General features: G+C 39.1%; 4 protein-coding genes across 4 annotated transcripts; 3 read left to right on the forward strand and 1 right to left on the reverse strand.

Annotated features, from left to right (window-relative positions):
* Positions 1-4,037: 4,037 nt before the first annotated feature.
* Positions 4,038-4,463, reverse strand: LOC138190597 (uncharacterized). The gene has a single exon (XM_069134343.1). The coding sequence runs from the start codon at positions 4,461-4,463 to the stop codon at positions 4,038-4,040; it is 426 nt and encodes a 141-aa protein (XP_068990444.1).
* Positions 4,464-7,434: 2,971 nt separating this feature from the next.
* LOC124214337 (zinc finger MYM-type protein 5-like) lies at positions 7,435-8,526 on the forward strand. The gene has a single exon (XM_046616601.1). It carries the CDS (start codon positions 7,435-7,437, stop codon positions 8,524-8,526), a length of 1,092 nt encoding a protein of 363 aa, XP_046472557.1.
* On the forward strand, positions 8,527-9,240 carry LOC138190598 (zinc finger MYM-type protein 1-like). The gene has a single exon (XM_069134344.1). The coding sequence runs from the start codon at positions 8,527-8,529 to the stop codon at positions 9,238-9,240; it is 714 nt and encodes a 237-aa protein (XP_068990445.1).
* Positions 9,241-9,294: 54 nt separating this feature from the next.
* LOC124214338 (uncharacterized) lies at positions 9,295-9,978 on the forward strand. Its single transcript, XM_046616602.1, has one exon. It carries the CDS (start codon positions 9,295-9,297, stop codon positions 9,976-9,978), a length of 684 nt encoding a protein of 227 aa, XP_046472558.1.
* Positions 9,979-20,222: the final 10,244 nt, after the last annotated feature.

A 20,222-nucleotide genomic window follows, 5' to 3' on the forward strand; every position in this document is an offset into this window, starting at 1 on the left:
CGATGTGGGACAATGCAAAACCCCTCAGCTCAAGCATAGAAAGGTGTAAAATTAAATGTAGCGGAGCGCGCGGTTGTCTTAAATAAAAGACATCAGCCGAAGGATTTTGCATTGCCATACAACCAGCTGAAGTTTTTTTTTCTTTTTATATTATATAAATTTACATTTTACCAAGTTTCAGCCACTTTCAAATGACAAATTATAATTTTATATTAAATAAATCACATATTACGCTTGCAAAAGGAGAGCAGGTCGTAAATTTTGTTTGAATGTTGAAAAAGATAATCCGAAAATTTTTATTTAATAGGAAAAATTATTATGTCATCATAGTTATTCGCACTAAATTTTACTTCCACCCTATTTTAATATACCACGCAAATGTATAAATATATGCTCAAGTATACATACATGTATACCGTATGATTTCGAGCAAAGCGCACAGAGGACAAAGATGTTCACTCAGCACTCAGTGCACTTCTTACTGAACATTGAGGTGAAGCGGTACACTACAACATATATTTATATAAACTTATCGAAATATTAATAAAAAAACAATTATTTAGAAATTAATAAAAAAAAAGATAATTTTTTATTTTATAATAAAATAAATATTATTATTAGCATAGTATTTTAAATATATATGAACTTATAAAAATGTACATGTAAAGTATATTTAATTTTCATCTTCAGTTTCATCACTGTCCATTTCTTTTTCAGATTCGCTCTCACTTGAAGATTCATCATCAGTTTCTTCTTCAGAATTGTAATTGTCGATGACATTATTAATATCGCTATCGTCGTCTGAAAAAAAATCGATTCAATATTAATGAATATTTAAACACTACTAATTTACATATTGATTAAAAGTAATTTCTACCTTCGGCATCCAATTCATCCGGTCGTAAACTGATTTCAGTAATAGATTGTGGTAGCTGGCAGCCATCGAACCAGTAAAAGCCATATCTATAGCCATCAATTTCTTCCCATCCAAAATCTATTGGAGTTTCAGCTGTAGGAATTTTAAGATGAGCGTTTGTCCAAATTTGTGCAATAAAACAGCTTCTTAAAAATTGTGGATGTAATTCGTGTTTACACGGTGGTAAAGCCGAGCCATCGATACTTTTTGTCGGTAATTTAAAAAGATCATCATTACTGCTGAATTTATATGTTTTATTAAACAAGAGATATCTTGCCTCATTAACACTTGTCGTATTCTTGAAACCGTACATGTGACAGACGAATTTTTCAATTTGTGAAAAAAGTTCATCGGTTGGATTTGACTTCGACATATCAATGAAGGTTTTTATAAATTCGTTTGAGCCACTCATAATCTTGTAAGGACGTTTCTTTCCCTTGCGGAAAAAAGAAGGGTTGAAGTCGCATCCGGTTAGTGCATGAAAGGCTGGAAGGGCAGAGCTGATGTCATGTCCTAAGTTTTCACATAATTTATTAATATTGATAAATCTATAAAACTTCCCAGTGCCAATTTCCATGTATATATTTATACCTTCTTTCACGTGCTTTACGTTAGCCAACATTATTACTAATACATCAGTATCCGACCAACGAATCCTTACATTTGCAGGAAAATCGATTTGACAAGCGTGAAATACCATCTTTGTGTCAGCTTCTTCGTGAGCAGGGCAACTAAGACTATTTTCAACTGTTCTTATAACTTTGCCATCGCTGACGATGTACTTGAAGCACATATCAAAATTTACATAAACAATTTTATTTCCAATGAAAGGTGCCATGTAATCGTTTTCCCAATTTTGTATGAAAAATTTAACAAGCGATTCTTTGAAATTAACATTTTTCATTCCCAGTTCGAAATCCTTCTTGCGTGTTTGATCAGGGCCATCAATCTGGTAATTAATTTGCTCCATACCTCGAAGATAATGTTCGGTATCTTTAATTGATGGAAAAACATACCTATCAAAAGCAATAATAATTGTACGTGCAGTTGTATTGCATATTGACATGAGCAATTTTTTAGAAATATTTCCAAAGGTAACCGGTACATCTTTCATCTGGTGTAAAATAAAGAAACCGTCATAAATCATAACATCAGCATTTGGCGGTTCTTCACTTGTAATCTTTTTTTCTAAGATTTTCATAAGGACAGATTTAGTATTTTTGCAAATAGTTCCATCCGTATGGCACATTGACAAAGGTACTGGCGTCAATGGAAATGAAAGAACTTTTTTCAAATCAATTTCTTTTTTCATTGAAATAATAAGTAGTTGTCCAAAAATGTCTCGTTCCATACGCAGTTCAACTTCCTTGCCAACGAGCTTTATTAGTATAGATCTTCACACGTGCGCTTTGCTCGAAATCATACGGTATACATGTATGTATACTTGAGCATATATTTATACATTTGCGTGGTATATTAAAATAGGGTGGAAGTAAAATTTAGTGCGAATAACTATGATGACATAATAATTTTTCCTATTAAATAAAAATTTTCGGATTATCTTTTTCAACATTCAAACAAAATTTACGACCTGCTCTCCTTTTGCAAGCGTAATATGTGATTTATTTAATATAAAATTATAATTTGTCATTTGAAAGTGGCTGAAACTTGGTAAAATGTAAATTTATACAATATAAAAAGAAAAAAAAACTTCAGCTGGTTGTATGGCAATGCAAAATCCTTCGGCTGATGTCTTTTATTTAAGACAACCGCGCGCTCCGCTACATTTAATTTTACACCTTTCTATGCTTGAGCTGAGGGATTTTGCATTGTCCCACATCGTGCTGAAGTGTTTCTTCCTTAATTATCTTATATAAACTAACATCTGACAAAGGCCCATCCACTTTCACATCACTAAATCTATTTTCTATTTTTCCGACTTTTCCGGGCGCGCGGAAGGGTTTTGCATTGTCCCACATCGCGCTGAAGTGTTTCTTTCTTAATCATATTATATAAACTAACATCTGACAAAGGCCCATCCACTTTCACATCACTGAATCTATTTTCTATTTTTCCGACTTTTCCGGGCGCGCGGAAGGGTTTTGCATTGTCCCACATCGCGCTGAAGTGTTTCTTTCCTAATCATATTATATAAACTAACATCTGACAAAGGCCCATCCACTTTCACATCACTAAATCTATTTTCTATTTTTCCGACTTTTCCGGGCGCGCGGAAACCTTTTGCATCGTTGGTGCGGCTAACAATGCTTATAATTCTTTTTTATACACCTACCTTAAGTATTTCTGAAAGGCCCATCCACTTTCAAATGATCAACCTAAAAATGTCATTGGCTCCCGGACTATAGTGCTTTGAGCCACGCTCTGCCTATTATCGGCGGCCCGGACGATTCAGTTACATATAAATCAGCTCTAATTATCTTATTGTTCAGACTCACAGTTACACCTTTGAACATTCCTGCAGGCTTATTGACGGTATTATCATGGTTCCTAAATTCTATATCTGGCTCATACATTGTTTCTTTCGGAAAACATTTCTTTATAATTTCTTTTGGAATTATAGCTGGTTCCGCGCCCGAATCTATTTCCATTTTAATTTTAGATTTATTTATTTCGACCGTTACATATTGAGGCTCGACTCTAGTTTTTCCGGGTACATACAGACTGTACAGACTTCTTTTATTATCAATATACATGTGGCTCAACTCTCGCGACATTTCACCATCGGAGCTACTACTACTACCGCATTCACTTACGTACTCGCGGCTTTTGTTCTGCATCTTTTTTTCGGCTCTATGCGTACAAACTCTAGTAGTGTGACCTTTATCACCGCACGTATGGCATACTACATTTTCCCTATACATACAATCATTCACGAAGTGTCTTGAATACCCGCAACGGTAACAAGCAGAGCCTCCCGGTATTTGTTGTGCTCGCGCCGTTCCTCGAGCCCGGCCGAATGTTCTTCCCCTTCTAGTCCATGTACGTTGTCCCTGTCTACGATCTCCCTCATGTTGCTTTCGCCAAAACTTTCCACGACTTAGCATGTGTACCTCTTGAATTTCCGCATTTGTTTCTTGCAATTTTTCTGCGCCTTTACTAGCTAGAGTAGAGGCAGCTTACTTTTTAAGCCACAAATCATTTGATCGAGTACTTGCTCGTCTTCGTTCGTAAATTTACATTTGTCTGTCATAACCTTCAGCGCTGTGACGTATTCTTTTATACCCTCGCCGTCTGATTGCTTCCTGAGTCTGAATTCATATCTATATACAAGGTATGATGCTGGCGGTTTCAAATAATCTTTGACCTTTGTTATAATTTCTTCATAGGTTTTGTCCTTAGGCTTAACGGGCTTACATATTTTTGCGATCTCTTCGTACGTCTCTGCATTCACTTTACTCAACAAAATTGCTCTTTTTTCTTCAGCATTTGTTATTTTGTTTGCAATGAAATACTGCTCTAGTCGATCACAAAACATTTCCCAATCATTTTTGGTAATATCAAAATCCAAATTTGCACTACGTTCCATTATGCTTTTGTTTAATTGTTCATTTATACTATCTGGATCAACTATTTCGAACGTTTTTTTATCCACTATATCTGCTATCCGTATTAATTTTTGCTGGCCACACTCAGTCTTTTCTTTCACAAATTCTCGAAATTTTCTTCGTAACTCATTAATATTATCGTCTTCACCATCAATATTATTTAATTCACACAACTTTTGCAATTGGACTTTTGTTAAATTCTGGATCCATGCAGTCCCTTTTACTTCAATCAGCATTCCAACACTTTAACTTGGTTTTATTTCGTCATATGCCGACGAAGTTTCTAGAACAATGCTTTTATCCTCGTCGCCAGTTATTGTGTATGCGAGGAAGAGGTAAATAAAGACGACTACACTCTGTTACGGTTCAGGACCGAATACCTTTATTTCCTGCCTTCTCACATTCTATACTATCGTTATAGATACACACATTCGTACACATTCGTACATCACATATCTTACAGAAGTTTTCTCAATTCATTAATGACATTCGTTTCTTTCGATTGTTCCCATACAGATAATACGGTCTCTTCGTCAGAGCTGCCAATATCGGTATACAACTCGAAATCTGGGTGTTCCGGATTCAGAGCGTTCAATGTATCTTGTACTCCCAAATTCAAAATGTGAGCGAAAAAACGGAAGTGTGAATCACTCGCGTCGAATTCGATGCCTTCCCGACATAAGAGATCGGAGAGTTCGGCTATGAACGATGTATTTGCAGCCGCATTGTCGAGAGTGATGCCTTGAATTTTTGATTTAATCTTGAACTCCTCTAACACATCGAGCACGAGATTAGCCATATCCCTGCCTGTGTGAGCTCCATTCGATGGAATAAAATCCAGCGGTAGAGATTGCAATTTCCAGTCATTATCGATGTAATGTATCGTTATGCCGTAATACGATCGATTAGCAATCGATGTCCATCCATCGACTGTCAAAGAAAATTTTGAATCAACTTTCTTCACTGCTTTAAAAACAGCTCCTCTCATGATCACGAAGTGATTGATGACTTTTTCTTGTAAACTCGTCCGTTTCGGATATGCAAAGTTTCCATTAAGGAAAGTGATAAAGTCTTGAGTGGTATCGTCATCGAAAAACGAAAACGGTAAATACTTAATTGCCATCCATTCGACAATTCTTTGCTCGAATGTCCTTGTATCTTTGTGCCGAGTAGCAGATGGTGTGCTGGGATCGACAAAGTTTTTCACTGATGAATCGCCATCATGTGCATTTCGCAAATGTCTTTGAAGCCCAAAAGTATTCGAATCCTTTATTTTAGTTCGACGATCAATTCCGGACTTAAGACACAGTAAGCACTTTCCATATTTTTCTTTATCGACCGAGCACACTTCAAAAAATGCAGAGTATTTTTGCTGTGTTTTGGACGTTGTCTGTACAATACAATTATCTTTATTCGATGAAGTAGACGGTAAATTTTGAGTCACTATGATTTCCAGCTGCCCGACGTCGCCAGAATTTTTTTCAAGTTCACCGGTCGTCAAATCATCTTCTTCACTTTCATTGGATCTGATTGAAGCGTGTTGGCGTTTGTTTTTCTTTTTGCCGTGGCTAGAAATCTCCACTATGTTGGAACGCTTCATTTTCCACGAGAGTCCACCACTTTATAGTCAGATCTATAATGATAATCGTTAATTTTAAAAACCTGTTAGCAATAATTTAAAAAAAAAACACACACACACACACACACCCGGACATATTTTTAGACATGATTTTTCGACGTTTTAGGACATTTTAAACATATTGGCGTTGGCAACTGGAAAAAACTATTTTCACCGTCACATAGCTTCCCCTATGAGGAAGCAAAAAGTGTTAAAATAAAATCCGAGTATCCAAAAAATACTATGCAGTAACAAAAATGGGTATTCGTAATGATTTGTGAAAAAAAAAATCATTTTCAAAAATCGAAAAAATAGTAATTATGGAAATCCCACGATCAGACGGTCCAGCAATCGTTTCAAAATGGACTTAAAAGATCAAAGAAAACAACAATAAACAATTTAACAGCGATAATTTAATACGTGATGACAAAGAGGGAACACTGGGTGAGCGAGCCTCGCGGCCGAGCGAACCACGCGGACGTTCGAATCGGGTTTCCCCGGCGAGACCCGATTGATCGAACCAGCGCCGGCGCTAGGTATGGGCTAACCGGGCAACCGCCCGGGGCCCTGTTCCCGAGGGGGCCCAAAGACTGAAGAAAATAAGAATTTTTTTCGGAATAAGGTTAACTGCGATAATACATTATCCTGTGTGTGAACATCGAGATGATAGGTGTAAGAAAAAAAATATGAAAAAAAATTATAAAATGAGGTTGAACGATTGGGCCCTTGTAGAAACATTGTACGGCTCACGCTGCTGTACTAGGTCACCGGCGAGCACGGATCGCGCGGGGTGTTGGCTGGACCGACGGCCCCCACCACAATTTGTTCGGCTGCAGCGCATGCGCCAGTTTATAGCTCAAACGTCAAGCTACGTCGTGCGGCGCGGCGTGCCCAGAGACTACTATCAGACCACGCTGCTTGTAACTTGTATGGACTGTGGAATCACTGCTACGCTCTGTCTAGCTGAACCGCTGTATTCGCATATTCCATAGGAACTCTTTCAACAACGTGAACATTTCTTGAAAATTTTCTCGCTACCTATTGTTGTTTCTTATTTTTTATTCTCGATGCTCTTTTGAAATTACTAGTAATTTGCAAACTCTCGGATATCGACGAGACATTTATTCAGAAGCTGCCGACGTTCCGGTCAGGCAGCGGCCGATCACGTTTAGGGCACAATCTTTAATATAGGCATTTCTACGGATATTCATATTACTTAACATTAATCAACCGCGTTCAACTTGACTTACATTGCATAAATTACGATTTGATTGAATTTTTCTGAATTTATTTTTGTAATTGTTGGATTGCACAAGTCATAGTCGATAGTCATTATGAACAAGCCCAAAGACTTATCAGGGTCCCAAAAGCGGAAATTAAAAAAAGCTCGATGTGAAGCGGACAAAAAAAGTGCTGTTTTTTTTCAAGGCTATGTTAAGCGGTTGAGGTCTGATAATGAGGATGGTGAATGTAGCCAAACCACGGATGATTTAGACCCCGCTTGTCCACCTTCCAAGGACGCCGTAGATTCTGATGGAAATTTGGACGCTCAGTCAGTGAATACCGGAGATATGACGATAGCTACAGATAGAAACAACTTGGCAGAAAAAGTTATAGAAAAAGATTCTACAGTATCAAATATTGATTGGCAAGATCCTGCTAAGTGGCCGAATAACATCAGCGACAGTTCACGTGTAGCATTGGTAAAGCTAGGGCCTACAAAAATAGATCGGAATACAATTTTTCCTTTTGATACAGATCGCCGGCGCTTCACCATAGAAAATTGTTATCAAACCCTGAAGAATGGCGAAAAAATGGAGAGATCCTGGTTAATTTATTCAGAGACTAAGGATTCCGTTTATTGTTTTTGCTGCAAATTGTTTGGCCTCCGCAACATTCCAACCCAATTGCAATCGACCGGATTTAGATCCTGGCGGCACTTGCAAGACAGTTTGAGCTCGCATGAAAAATCCAAAATGCACATTGAATGCATGAAAGACTGGAAAGAACTCAAAGTCTGTTTAGATTGTAGAAAAACCATCGATGATGAGAATCAAAATTTAATCCAAAGAGAGGAAACCTATTGGAAACAAGTACTTGAAAGACTCGTTGAAATAATTAAGCATTTAGCTAAGCGGATTATGGCATTTCGAGGTACTGTCGATCGATTATACGAGCCGAATAACGGTAATTTCTTGAGCCAAGTTGAACTGATGGCGAAATTCGATCCTATTTTAAGCGAACATGTACGTCGAGTTCAAAGTGGGGACCTCCAGCGCGTTCACTATTTGGGAAAGGAAACTCAGAACGAATTCATTAACATACTGGGTAATGCAATTTTCAAAGAAATTAGCAGGCGAGTGGTAGCCGCGAAATATTACTCCATAATTTTAGACTGCACCTCCGATATTAGTCATGAAGAATAAATGACTGCCGTTGTTCGATTTGTCACTGTGTCTAAAAACACCGTGGAAATTTGCGAGCATTTCATTGGCTTCGTTGTTGTAGACGATACAACTGGTAAGGGATTGTATGAAACGTTGTTAGATATCTTGAAATCAAACAATCTTGAATTGAATAACTGTCGGGGTCAAGGGTATGACAATGGCAGTAATATGAAAGGTAAAAATAGTGGTGTTCAGGCCAGAATTTTGAAGGATAATAAAAGAGCGTTTTTCGTTTCCTGCAGTTGTCACAACCTCAACCTAGTAGTTTCAGATGCCGGACATTCGTCCGTCACAGCTGAACTATTCTTTGGTGTTCTTCAAAGGCTATTCGCAGTCTTCGCTGCTTCAACCCAGAGGTGGCAAATATTGAAGGAGCACGTTAATATCAGTGTGAAATCATTGCATGAAACTCGCTGGGAAGGGAAAATAAATGCTGTAAAAGCTGTGAGGTTCCAAATAGCAGAAATCAGAGATGCGTTGCAGGAACTTTGTCGAATGTCGCAAGGTAAAGATGCAAAGCTGAGATCGGAACTGAGAGGCCTATGTTTCGAAATTGAGTCATTGTCTTTTCTGATTAGATTGGTAGTATGGTATGATGTACTGCAAGTGATCAACAAAATCAGTAAAGCTTTACAATGTCCGAAAGTTGATTTGCATACTGCGATGAACATGATTGATGGTGCTCTTCTTTAATTACAAACCTTTCGAGAATCCGGTTTCGAAACTTGCATAGCCACCGCTAAAAAAATGGCTGAGAAGTTAGATATTTCACAAACTTTACCCGAATCACGTACCCCAGGAACAAGACGATTCTTTGATTATGAGTCTCAGCACGACGAACGACCTAGCGATCCGATGAAAAGGTTAGAAATTGAATTTTTCAACAAATTATGCGATATAGCGATATCAAGCCTACGCGAACGTTTCGAAATGACCCAAAACGTTTGTGAACCATTTAGTATCATCCGAAACTCGGATAACTTTATGAGATTGGACAGAACCCAAATTTTGACTAAGTCCAAAGCTTTAGAAAATTATCTGACTGGTGAAGACGAGAACAGTGACATTGATGGTCGGGAGCTTGCCGAAGAACTGGAATCTTTAAAAGCTTACTTCGTAGCCGCTGGAATGACCGACTTGAGTGCACTCGTTATGATATCGCACATTATTGATAAAGGTCTGGATGAGATACATCCAAATTTCACTGTGACCTTAAGAATTTTCTTAACATTACCAGTAACCTCCGCGTCGGGTGAAAGGACCTTCTCAAAGCTAAAGCTCATCAAAACTTACCTGCGATCCACTATGTGCCAAGATCGACTGAATGGTTTAGCTGCGATGTCAATTGAGCATGGAATTTGCAACGAGTTGAATTTCAGCGATATTATAGCATCTTTTGCGAACAAAAAATCTCGCAACGTCCCACTTTAAGACTTCAGTGGTCCAAAAATTTCTGATAAGGGGCCCGATTTTCAAGGCTCGCCCGGGACCAGCCGTGGGCTAGCGCCGGCACTGGATCGAACGAAACAAAGTTCTCGCTCGCCAGCATCGCAAAACACACAAAAACCGGGGCAATTTCGATATGGAAAGAGACACAGGGCTGTTAATCGACGACAGGGCTCAACAAAAACACTAAGAAAGGGGTTGAAACTATGATCTAATGGCTCGATAACTTATCGGCTCCAAAACAAGGGGGTTCTCAATTCTCAAAAAAAAGAGCTCAATGACTTCGAAGGGATTTTTGGGGAAACGACTCGCGGCTCAACACTCGTCACGTCGAATTGACCGACGAAAAACTCTTTCTCGAATGATTAATTCGAGAAGAGACAGAAAACGGGGATTTCTTGATCAGTGGGACGAAAAGGGAATAATTGGCTTGGTAATGGCGTCGCACGCCCGGTGAAAAACGAAGGACTCACTTGATCGCTTTTTCAGTGTTCAACAACACGAAAAGAAGGTGCCGACGAGGTCCAGAAACATCCAAAAGTCGTTCTTCACGGAGCCGGTTCGACGTAAAAACTTTGATTGCGAAAATCGTCAGAAATATCCTCGAAAACGATGAAAATTTGTCGCTAGCTCGCGGCTTCGCGGAGCCTCGCGAAGTCCTGCAACCTGATTAATTAAGAACGCTCGCGGGCCTCGCGAGGCAAGGCCTCGCCTAGTTACTATTTATTTTTCTCATTCGGTGCCCCAAAACTCAAACGTAGACTGAGAGATTCCAGGAATCTCGAAATTGACAAGAAATCTCGAGAAATCTCGAGAAATCCGAGAAATCTCGAGAAATCTGAGAAATCTCGAAAAATCCGAGAAATCTCGAGAAATTCGAGAAGTCTCGAGATGTCGAGAATCTCGATCGAGAATCTCGTCAGTCGAGAAAAATTTCTCGTCTCGTCTCGAGACTTCGAGACGAGAGTTTTTCGAGGCGAAACAAGAAATTTCTCGATCTCGTCTCGTCTCGCCGAGAAATGTCTCGTCTCGACGGCATCACTAGACGACAGGTGCGCGCCGAGCTGCGCAATCTCCAAAATCGATGACAGATCGATTGTTGCGCATTCTTAGGATGATGACGTCACTAAGGATTAGCGTGACGAGATCAGCGTTGCGGCCGATCGGCCATCTGAGATCACTCTAGTTCTGGCAATCGAGCAGGGAGTTGGCGTTGCGCTTGAATAAGTTAGGAATTTCAGAGGTTTTAAAAAAGAAAAAAAAAGTTCGTTGGGTTGCGAGGCATGATGGACGGGCACCGACATGAGGGAGTTGAGAGCTTCGTCTTCTGGATGTGGAGCGGTAAGCGTTGCTAACATTCTCGCGATCGAATTCCAAGAGTAATTGAGCGAGGGCTTGTCCGAGAAAGAGTAGCCGTTTGTGATTTGCGTGTAGAAAATTCCTCGAAATTCGTTTGCCGATTATTTCGGTTGGTGACTGTTCAGAACAACCTTGTGAAGTCAACTTGTCGGTCGAGCGCCTTACAACTCACGCACCGCAACAAACGTTTCACGTTTTCCAGTCGCGCGCCACAGAAGAAAGCGTTACGTCACACGCGCCGCTCACGCCACCCACGCAGCCGAGCGCGTCCCGCAATCAGCCAACGTGGTCTCCCGCTGTTGAAGACCAACCGAGGCTGCGATAAGAGACCACCGATCTCACCGATCGGCAGGATGACTTCGGTCTCGCCGTAATTGACCAGTTATACTACCTACACTGCTACGCTACGCTACAGTCACAGACCAGCACGCAGACTTTTTAGACAACTGCATGACGGACTCTTTTCAACTGGCAACAGCCAGCCCAACAAAAAGGGCAAGTTCCCTCAACCCACCAGCTCCTTGGGTGCTTCGACCTGTGGTCCTCCGACGCCAGTGTTGCCAGTCCAAAATTTCATTTCGGATTGGACGGTGGCGAGAAAACGTACTAAAACGTAACGAACGAGAAGAGAGGGAAAGATGCACGAAATGTTTACGTCGTATGTATAGTTGTGAGTCGATAAGTTATCGGTAAACTTCATTTTTATCCACTCCCCCGAAGTATTAAATTGTTTTTGTAGGGATTGGTCTTATTTTCTGATGTTTATTTCTCTGACGGTGTTGCCAGACGGACACGGTCATCACCCCCTAAACCCTAAACGTCTCTCGGTCACCCCTGAAAATCCTTCAAATACCACCCATTCTGCAAATCAAATGAAAAATACTTAAATACAGTTTTTCACAACGCAGTGTTGATGTATCAAACAGCCCTGATAAGTCAGTACCATTTTCTACCATTGCTCTTCCCAATGCGCTCGTGGCCGAATGGCGCAAGGCCTCACTCACAACGCGAAGGTTCAGTGTTCGAACCTCTCAATTAACTTCTTTTCTTTTATCCATGGGTGAATATAAGTTGGTGATATGAGAAATGCGAACGGTTACAACTCTTTAATTGCCAAAAAAATAATAATTCATTTATATTCAGCATTGTATTTAAAAAAAAGGAAAAAGGGCAAAACTCGGAAGCGACCACTGATTACTGAACTTTCGTTTTTAGAACCAGAAAAAGCTATATCACGTACATATTTATGATCATGCGGTTTGGCGATCAATTTTTTGACAAATAAATAACAAATATTAACAAAACGTAGTTTTTATTACTACATTTTTTCACATACTTTATTGTCAGTGTCTGTAATGGAAACGTAATGCTTGATGAGACCGAACAGAGCTGGAAAGTTGAAAAACAAGTATTAACATGAAAGAGCTAAAAACGTTTCACCCCAAGTGATAGAAATAAAAACGGGAACAATTATTTTAATTTTGATATCAGTGAGGATTGAGGCTTCCACGTGTAACACAAATTATTGCTCAACGCCTCTTTAGCATGGAGAATGCTTTCGCACGTGCCGACATGAAGGCGATTTCGTATTTCACTCTTTATCAAGTCAAGTTGTGAAGAAACTCTTTCAGCTGCCGCCGAAGAATGTGGCAAACAGAGTATCCCCTTAACTAATTTTGTCAAGTTTAGGAACATTGGAATGTCCAATCGAGAGTTCAACTTGAAAATATTAGTCCAAAAATCTTCGATGGGAGAATTTTTTTTTGGCTTCCATTTCTTCCAAATCCGACAAAAGTCGCCACTCACTATTCAATTTTTCTATGTCATCCACGAGGTGTGGGAAAAACTTGAGTGCTTGTGTGGCAATACTGCTAATCTCTCCAGACAACACTATGCGCGGATTGAAATAGCTTACAAAAGATAAAACCGGGTCATCGAAATTAAACCTTCGTTTGATCTGTTCCGCGAGCATCACATAAAACCCCAAAGGATGCACTCTGAAGTTGTGCAACTCGTTTCGATCGATATTTTCGTTTGACATTAATATTTCAGCTTTTGCTCCGAAATATATTTTCTCCAATGCAATGAAATTTCGTGGATCAGTGACTTCAATGTTTTTAATCGGAACACGATCCAGATATTACTTTTTCACGTAATTCCTCAAAATGTTTCGGGACAAATCGGAAACTCTTTTCAAAAGAAGATGTAGTTGCGGTTTCTCCGCTTAAAACTCTCGATTCAATCGATTTACACTTTCGAGAATGTAAGAGAGAAAAGTATAATATACTGAGAAAATGGGATTTTTTAATTGATTCAAAATCGCTTGCGTTGCAGGCAAGTCATCTTCGAAGCACTAGTGCGTGAAAAAAAGGATCAAAGCTTCCCAATTCTGTAACACCCGATCAACAGCAGCCTAGATTGAGGAAAAAAATGCCAAGTTTGAGGTTGAGAAAGTACAGAAGTAAACAAATAAGCAGTCGAGACAATGCAAAATTACATGCACACTCCTGAACACAACCGATGTAACGCACTTACTTGAAGAGACAACCACCGCGTTGCACTCGGGTGCAACAGTTTGCGAGGTTTCAGTTCTACGAATATCTGAAACTCTTGTAATCTTCCAGATCGATTGCTGCAGTGCGAGAAGTAAGAATAGACTGCTCGTATCAAATCTTCCAAACTTCTTGGCAACTTTTTAGCTGCAGCTGAAGAGCCCAGATGAAATGAATGACAAACGCATCCAAGGACGAACAGATGTGGTATTATTGCTTTGAAGCGGGCTTGTACTCCGTTGATATTTCCCATCATTACAGATGCGTTGTCAGCCGCCAATCCGATCATATATGTCACCGGAATGATCTTCTCTTTGAAAAAATTGCAGATTGCGGTAAAGATATCATTCGCAGTGCAGGATTGTACTTTTATCAGCCCCAAAAATCTATCCTTGCATTCGTCATTATCGTAAAATCTCACTACGATAGCAAGTGATTTTTCTGTGTTGATATCCGGTAGTTTCGTCGATAATTATCGAAAAAACACAATTTTTTAACTTTTCCGAAATGACTGATATCTGTTCCTTGGCGATCACGTCTTTTGTTAAGTTCGTAGCTTTTGTTCGGCAGCATTTTACCGCTTTTGCTATTTTCGAATCCGGGCATACAGACGCAACCAGCTTCGGCAAATGATCCATTAAGAGGAACGGCAAATTGTGTTCGTGCAAAAACATCGTGAGCTTCAATTCAGCCGATTTAACCAGTTTCTCCTGTTGTTTTTTTACGTCGTTAAAATGCTCACTAATCTTGACCGTCCTCTCAGCTTTTCTCATATTTTCTATATGAAAATCAGTAACCTCATGTCGTTTTAAGTTAGTGAACCCACCATTAATCGTTTTGAGACACGCCGTGCAGAACGATTTGTCCGACTTTTTTTCCAACCATGGAAAACCGTGTTGCCAGTTGTCCTTGAATCTTTGTTGGTACGATTTACGTCTTTCCTTGAAGGGTTCTTCGACATAATGATCTGATGCATAGGAATCTTCAGCTAGACCAGTTGTAGTGTCAGTATCAGTTGTCGTACTTTCTGAACAATCAGAATTCTTTTCGGCATCGGCATACCTGCTAAAATCATCATCGATAAGTTTTGGATCGAAACAGAAGTATTTTTGTAGGGCGAATAGGACACATTTTTGTAAGCGAATAGGACACACAAAACGGTCATAATGGATTGAGCAAAATTTTCATGATACTTTTTATTTTATGATGACAATATATTTCTATAGAAAAAAAATCAAGTCATACATACTTATTTACTGGCACAACAGATAGCTGATTAATCGATATCGGAGGATTCAAAGCACCAGCCTTCTCAATTTCCGATGAATCAACATCGTCTATCTTTCGTCGAGGAACGAGGAATCTGGGAAAAATGTTGACGGGTATTTTTTTTATAAAAACGAGCAGAAAATCAAGTCAAATATTCTATATGGGCTATTCCGCGTCAACCGGATCAGTCATCTCTCAGATATTTTTTTAATTTGGCATGTGGATTGTGTGGGACGAGTTAGATTTTTGTGCCAAAGCGCGAATCTCATAATGCAAAATTCGATTTTTTATTAACAATAACAAATTAGACTCCCATTTTTTTCAAAAATTCATAACTTCGGCAAAAAATTAGATACAATATATTTTTTTTTTTCAAATTACGCGGAAAGCTCCATAGAATTTAAAAAAAAATACGAAATGGTAAAAACAAGTTGTTATCAATTGTTTATTTAACAATTAATTTTTCAAAGATTTTCAAAACAGTGACTGACACGATCAAAAAATTTTTTTAAAATTCTGACATGTTCCTTGAACTGTACTACAACCTGTGAATTAATTCCAGAGGGGTGTTTTTCTTCGTTTTCGAGTAAAAAATCATTAAAGGTGTCGATGCGCATGAAATTGCGGCCCGCCGAGTCTCTACGTCATGGCGGGCGGCCGGTTGCCGTCCACCGCTACACCGCGGTGGCGTCGCAGCGTTATTTTAGAGTCATTTTCACGATGTAGGACATGATTGAAGAATCTGAAAAAAATACTGTACCTTCACAAGGCCTGCTCAAAGCGATAAGTGAAGTTTCAGGAATGTGTTTTTCACCGTTTTTTTATTACAGAGATTCAAAATAACGGTTACACACCATGAGAGTGCACATAAATGATAATAATTACATCACTTGCTACTTATTTTAAAATAAAAACACATTCTTGAAACTTCACTTATCGCTTTGAGCAGGCCTTGTGAAGGTACGGTATTTTTTTCAGATTCTTCAATCATGTCCTACATCGTGAAAATGACTCTAAAATAACGCTGCGACGCCACCGCGGTGTAGCGGTGGACGGCAACCGGCCGCCCGCCATTACGTAGAGACTCGGCGGGCCGCAATTTCATGCGCATCGACACCTTTAATGATTTTTTACTCGAAAACGAAGAAAAACACCCCTCTGGAATTAATTCACAGGTTGTAGTACAGTTCAAGGAACATGTCAGAATTTTAAAAAAATTTTTTGATCGTGTCAGTCACTGTTTTGAAAATCTTTGAAAAATTAATTGTTAAATAAACAATTGATAACAACTTGTTTTTACCATTTCGTATTTTTTTTTAAATTCTATGGAGCTTTCCGCGTAATTTGAAAAAAAAAAATATATTGTATCTAATTTTTTGCCGAAGTTATGAATTTTTGAAAAAAATGGGAGTCTAATTTGTTATTGTTAATAAAAAATCGAATTTTGCATTATGAGATTCGCGCTTTGGCACAAAAATCTAACTCGTCCCACACAATCCACATGCCAAATTAAAAAAATATCTGAGAGATGACTGATCCGGTTGACGCGGAATAGCCCATATACTAATGAAAAAGGTTACTTTCCGTCTCATCTGTGGACATTCGTTTAATACCGACTCGGATGAGAGTTTGTTTCCGCATTCGCTACCCTCACAGTCATAGTCCTCACACTTTGACCAGTCATATCGAAGATCTCGATATTAGTTCTAGCATTCGCAAAAACAACAAAGAATAAAAGTCAATTGTCACTTTGTCGTTCGTTTGTCGTTTGTCGTCGGCGCCGTCGGCGGCTCGGCTCGGCGCACTCACTATTTACGAGTGAGGATTGGTCAATCGTTGCCAAAGAAGCGCTCATGTGCCTGCACGGCAAAAAAGTAAGCTCAAGATGAATTTTGCCATCAGCGCCATCTACTGGCGCGATCTACTTTTTCAAACGTAAGGGGGGGGGGTACACCATGCAAGCAAAAAAAAATACTGCAACTTTGCGATTTTTTTTTGAAAAAACGGATTTATTTATGAACATGCGGTCTTGAATACATTAATATATAAGTCTTTGAGAACTTTAAAAAATTTTTTTATTGTCGAAAAATTTCAAAATGGCGTCGTGACAGTTGGATCCCCAAAGCCGCTCGGAAAAATGGGGTGCGAGATTTGGTGGAGTCGTGGATAGTCCTAGAACACACAAATTACAAAAAATTAGTTGTATATTATGTTTTCTTGTCCACTACGTACCACTTTTTTGATATCTAGTCTGAAAAATTTTTTTTGACCGTTTGAAGTCGCAAAAACGTGGTCGAAAAATTGAAAAAAAAAAAAATCGTCACTTAAACAATCATAAAAAATTTTTGAGACTAGATATCAAAAAAGTGGTACGTAGTGGACTGCTTGAAGGTATTACGAATCAAAAAAAATTTGTTTCATAAGGATCGGATAAAAATTCGAGAAATGCATCTCGCACGCGTTTGAAAACGTGGTTTCGAGAAAAACGCGTTTAAAGTTTTTTTCTCGTTTTTCGTTAAAATAAGTGAAAAAAAAAGTAGTTTACCTTTAGTCATCGATTCCAGCTCCATACTGTGGTCCTTCCTCTTCCACAAGAGCATCCTCAGCTGCTTTTTTTTCAATTTTGGATCTCCTACGAGCATTTTTTGCCCCTTCACTCATGCTAGTTTCGGCATAGTGGATTCGCTCGTCATCAACGTTCGTGCAGTACGTGTAGCAATTCTCGCCAATTTTGAGTCCTAAAGCAGTCATAATTCTCATTACACTTTTAAATCCATCATTAAAAGTGCAGACTGCGATACTGGTGGCAATATCAACTACAGTTTTTCCATTAGAAAAGTGTTTTGGTGCGAAAGACCATACAACGCTGTTGAAACTCTCGTTGCTATTTTGCGTATAGCCTCCTAAGCAACGCTCAAGCAAATCTCCTTTGAGTAAATCTTCGTACACAGGTTTGACAGCGTCGTAAACTTCCTGCAACATTGGTGCTTTATCATGCTTGAAGTTCTCCAGTTGGTTTGTGGCTTTTGCCCTTTGCCATTTGCACCATGAGTCTACACCTGGCATGCAATCCTCATGTTGCGGTTTCTCGTCGGTGGAAATTTTGTGATACAAAGTCGCCCAAATTTCTTTTTCCATTTTTTCTACTGAATTAGGATTTCTCCTAATCGCTAATCCAAAGTATAAAGATAATTCATCGATTAATTTATTTGTCAGTTTACCTCTGCCTCCAAGACCTTTGTTAGCTTTCTTCAAATTTCGCAGCCGCGCACCTACACGTTTTTGTACGTGATCAATGCATTCTTTTTTTTTTACTTCCAAATTCTTGTAAGGTTTACTCTCTGCAATTCCTTTTTTTAGTTTTCGTATCTCCGTCTCCAATGTAATATTCATATTGAACATCGTACAACTTTTCTGATCGAGCAAACAGTTCAACCGCTGCGTCCACTTCCATTTTTCCGCTACTGCCTTCGTGATTATTCAAACACTCATCTTCGTGGTTCTCTAACCATTCTTCATACGCTTCGGTTCCTTTCCTTTTCTCCCAAATTTTACATGCTTGACAAAACTTTGATTTTACAAGAAGATCTATTACCTGACCGGTGGACCAGCCTATGAGAGACACAAAGCCGAACAGTGAGGTGAAACCTTTTTTTTGCCAGCTGCCATCGCCTGAAACCGTCAATCCCTTTTCCCCTCTTGCTTTCGACGCTGCTTTTTCTTTTTCAGCTGCTCTTCTCATAGATGCATCTGCTATAGATCTCGCTGCTGTAGAGATAATACCCAATACTTTGGCGTAAAATGATTGAAACACCGGAAGTGGCAATTCCATGATTGCACAGAACTTCTCTATTGCACCTAGTCCTAGACCAACTAATCGAAAGGCCAATATAATGCGGCGATTAATGTCATATGCCTTGTTATTAATTAGTGGACAAGAATTAATTAATTTTTCTCCACACTTAGTACACTTCACAACAATTTTAAAACCAAGACCACGACACGAACTTTCCGAAAATGAAACGTCACCATGGCACACTTTACAACACAAAAAACTAGACAGCAACGTAAAAACACCAAGAAAATCAATAATACGGTACGCAAATCCGCGCTCATAACTGAATTCCGTTTCGTCATCTTCTGTTCGTAGTTTATTTGCAGACGCACTTACGAATTCTTCATCGCAAGCTTCTAATTCAAACCTATTAGAAGGACGCCGTCTTTTATGCGGATAACACTTTCGATTAGGTTTTGTCGATCACCTTTTTCTTTTGTATATAACTTTTTATTTTCTTTTTTCTTTGTCATTTTGAACTTTGGCGACGAAAAAATAAAGTTTTCATAACAAGAACGACTATATTTCACGTGTGCTCCACGCCGACTAAGCAACGGCGTCCTTCTCAAAGTGGCATTTTTAAAACGTCCTCTAACGTGTAAAATATGAAATAATACAGAAAAGAAGTCTATTACCTTCAGCTAAATCGATTCTCACTATATGGTAAGGAAGCTGAACGTATTTATTACCTGAATCGCTTTACCGCGCTCGACCGCATGTTTCAGAGTACTCCGACGCGCTCTCGAAAAATGAGTAAAAAGTGGGGAAAAAAATTTTTTTTCGCTATAAAACCAACTGGACATTATTTTTATGACAATTATCTATCATTTAAGCCAAAAAAAAAAATCGATTTTTTCAATCTTGCATGGTGTACCCCCCCCCTTAATAGATCGACTATCGGCGTACTAGCGTACTAAATCCTATACAAAGGTAACAGATCTGTTACAATTGTAATAGAGTGGCAACACTGTCCGACACCGCCTAGTTCTCCAGAGAGCCGCTACACGCCGCCACCGAGGACCACACCGATTCGTCGCCAAACCTCATCGCTGAAGCCTCCACCGCGGTGCAACAAAACCCAGACAATTCCTTCACTAGCGTGGCAACCAAATTACTGATCACTTTGTATATATGTAAATAAAAATATGAATAAATAGGGTGTACATACAACATAAACAAATAACTCATCTTTGAAACCACAGCGATCTACTCCT

The sequence above is a fragment of the Neodiprion pinetum genome, chromosome 3, assembly GCF_021155775.2.
Source record: "Neodiprion pinetum isolate iyNeoPine1 chromosome 3, iyNeoPine1.2, whole genome shotgun sequence".
Classification (NCBI taxonomy): domain Eukaryota; kingdom Metazoa; phylum Arthropoda; class Insecta; order Hymenoptera; family Diprionidae; genus Neodiprion; species Neodiprion pinetum.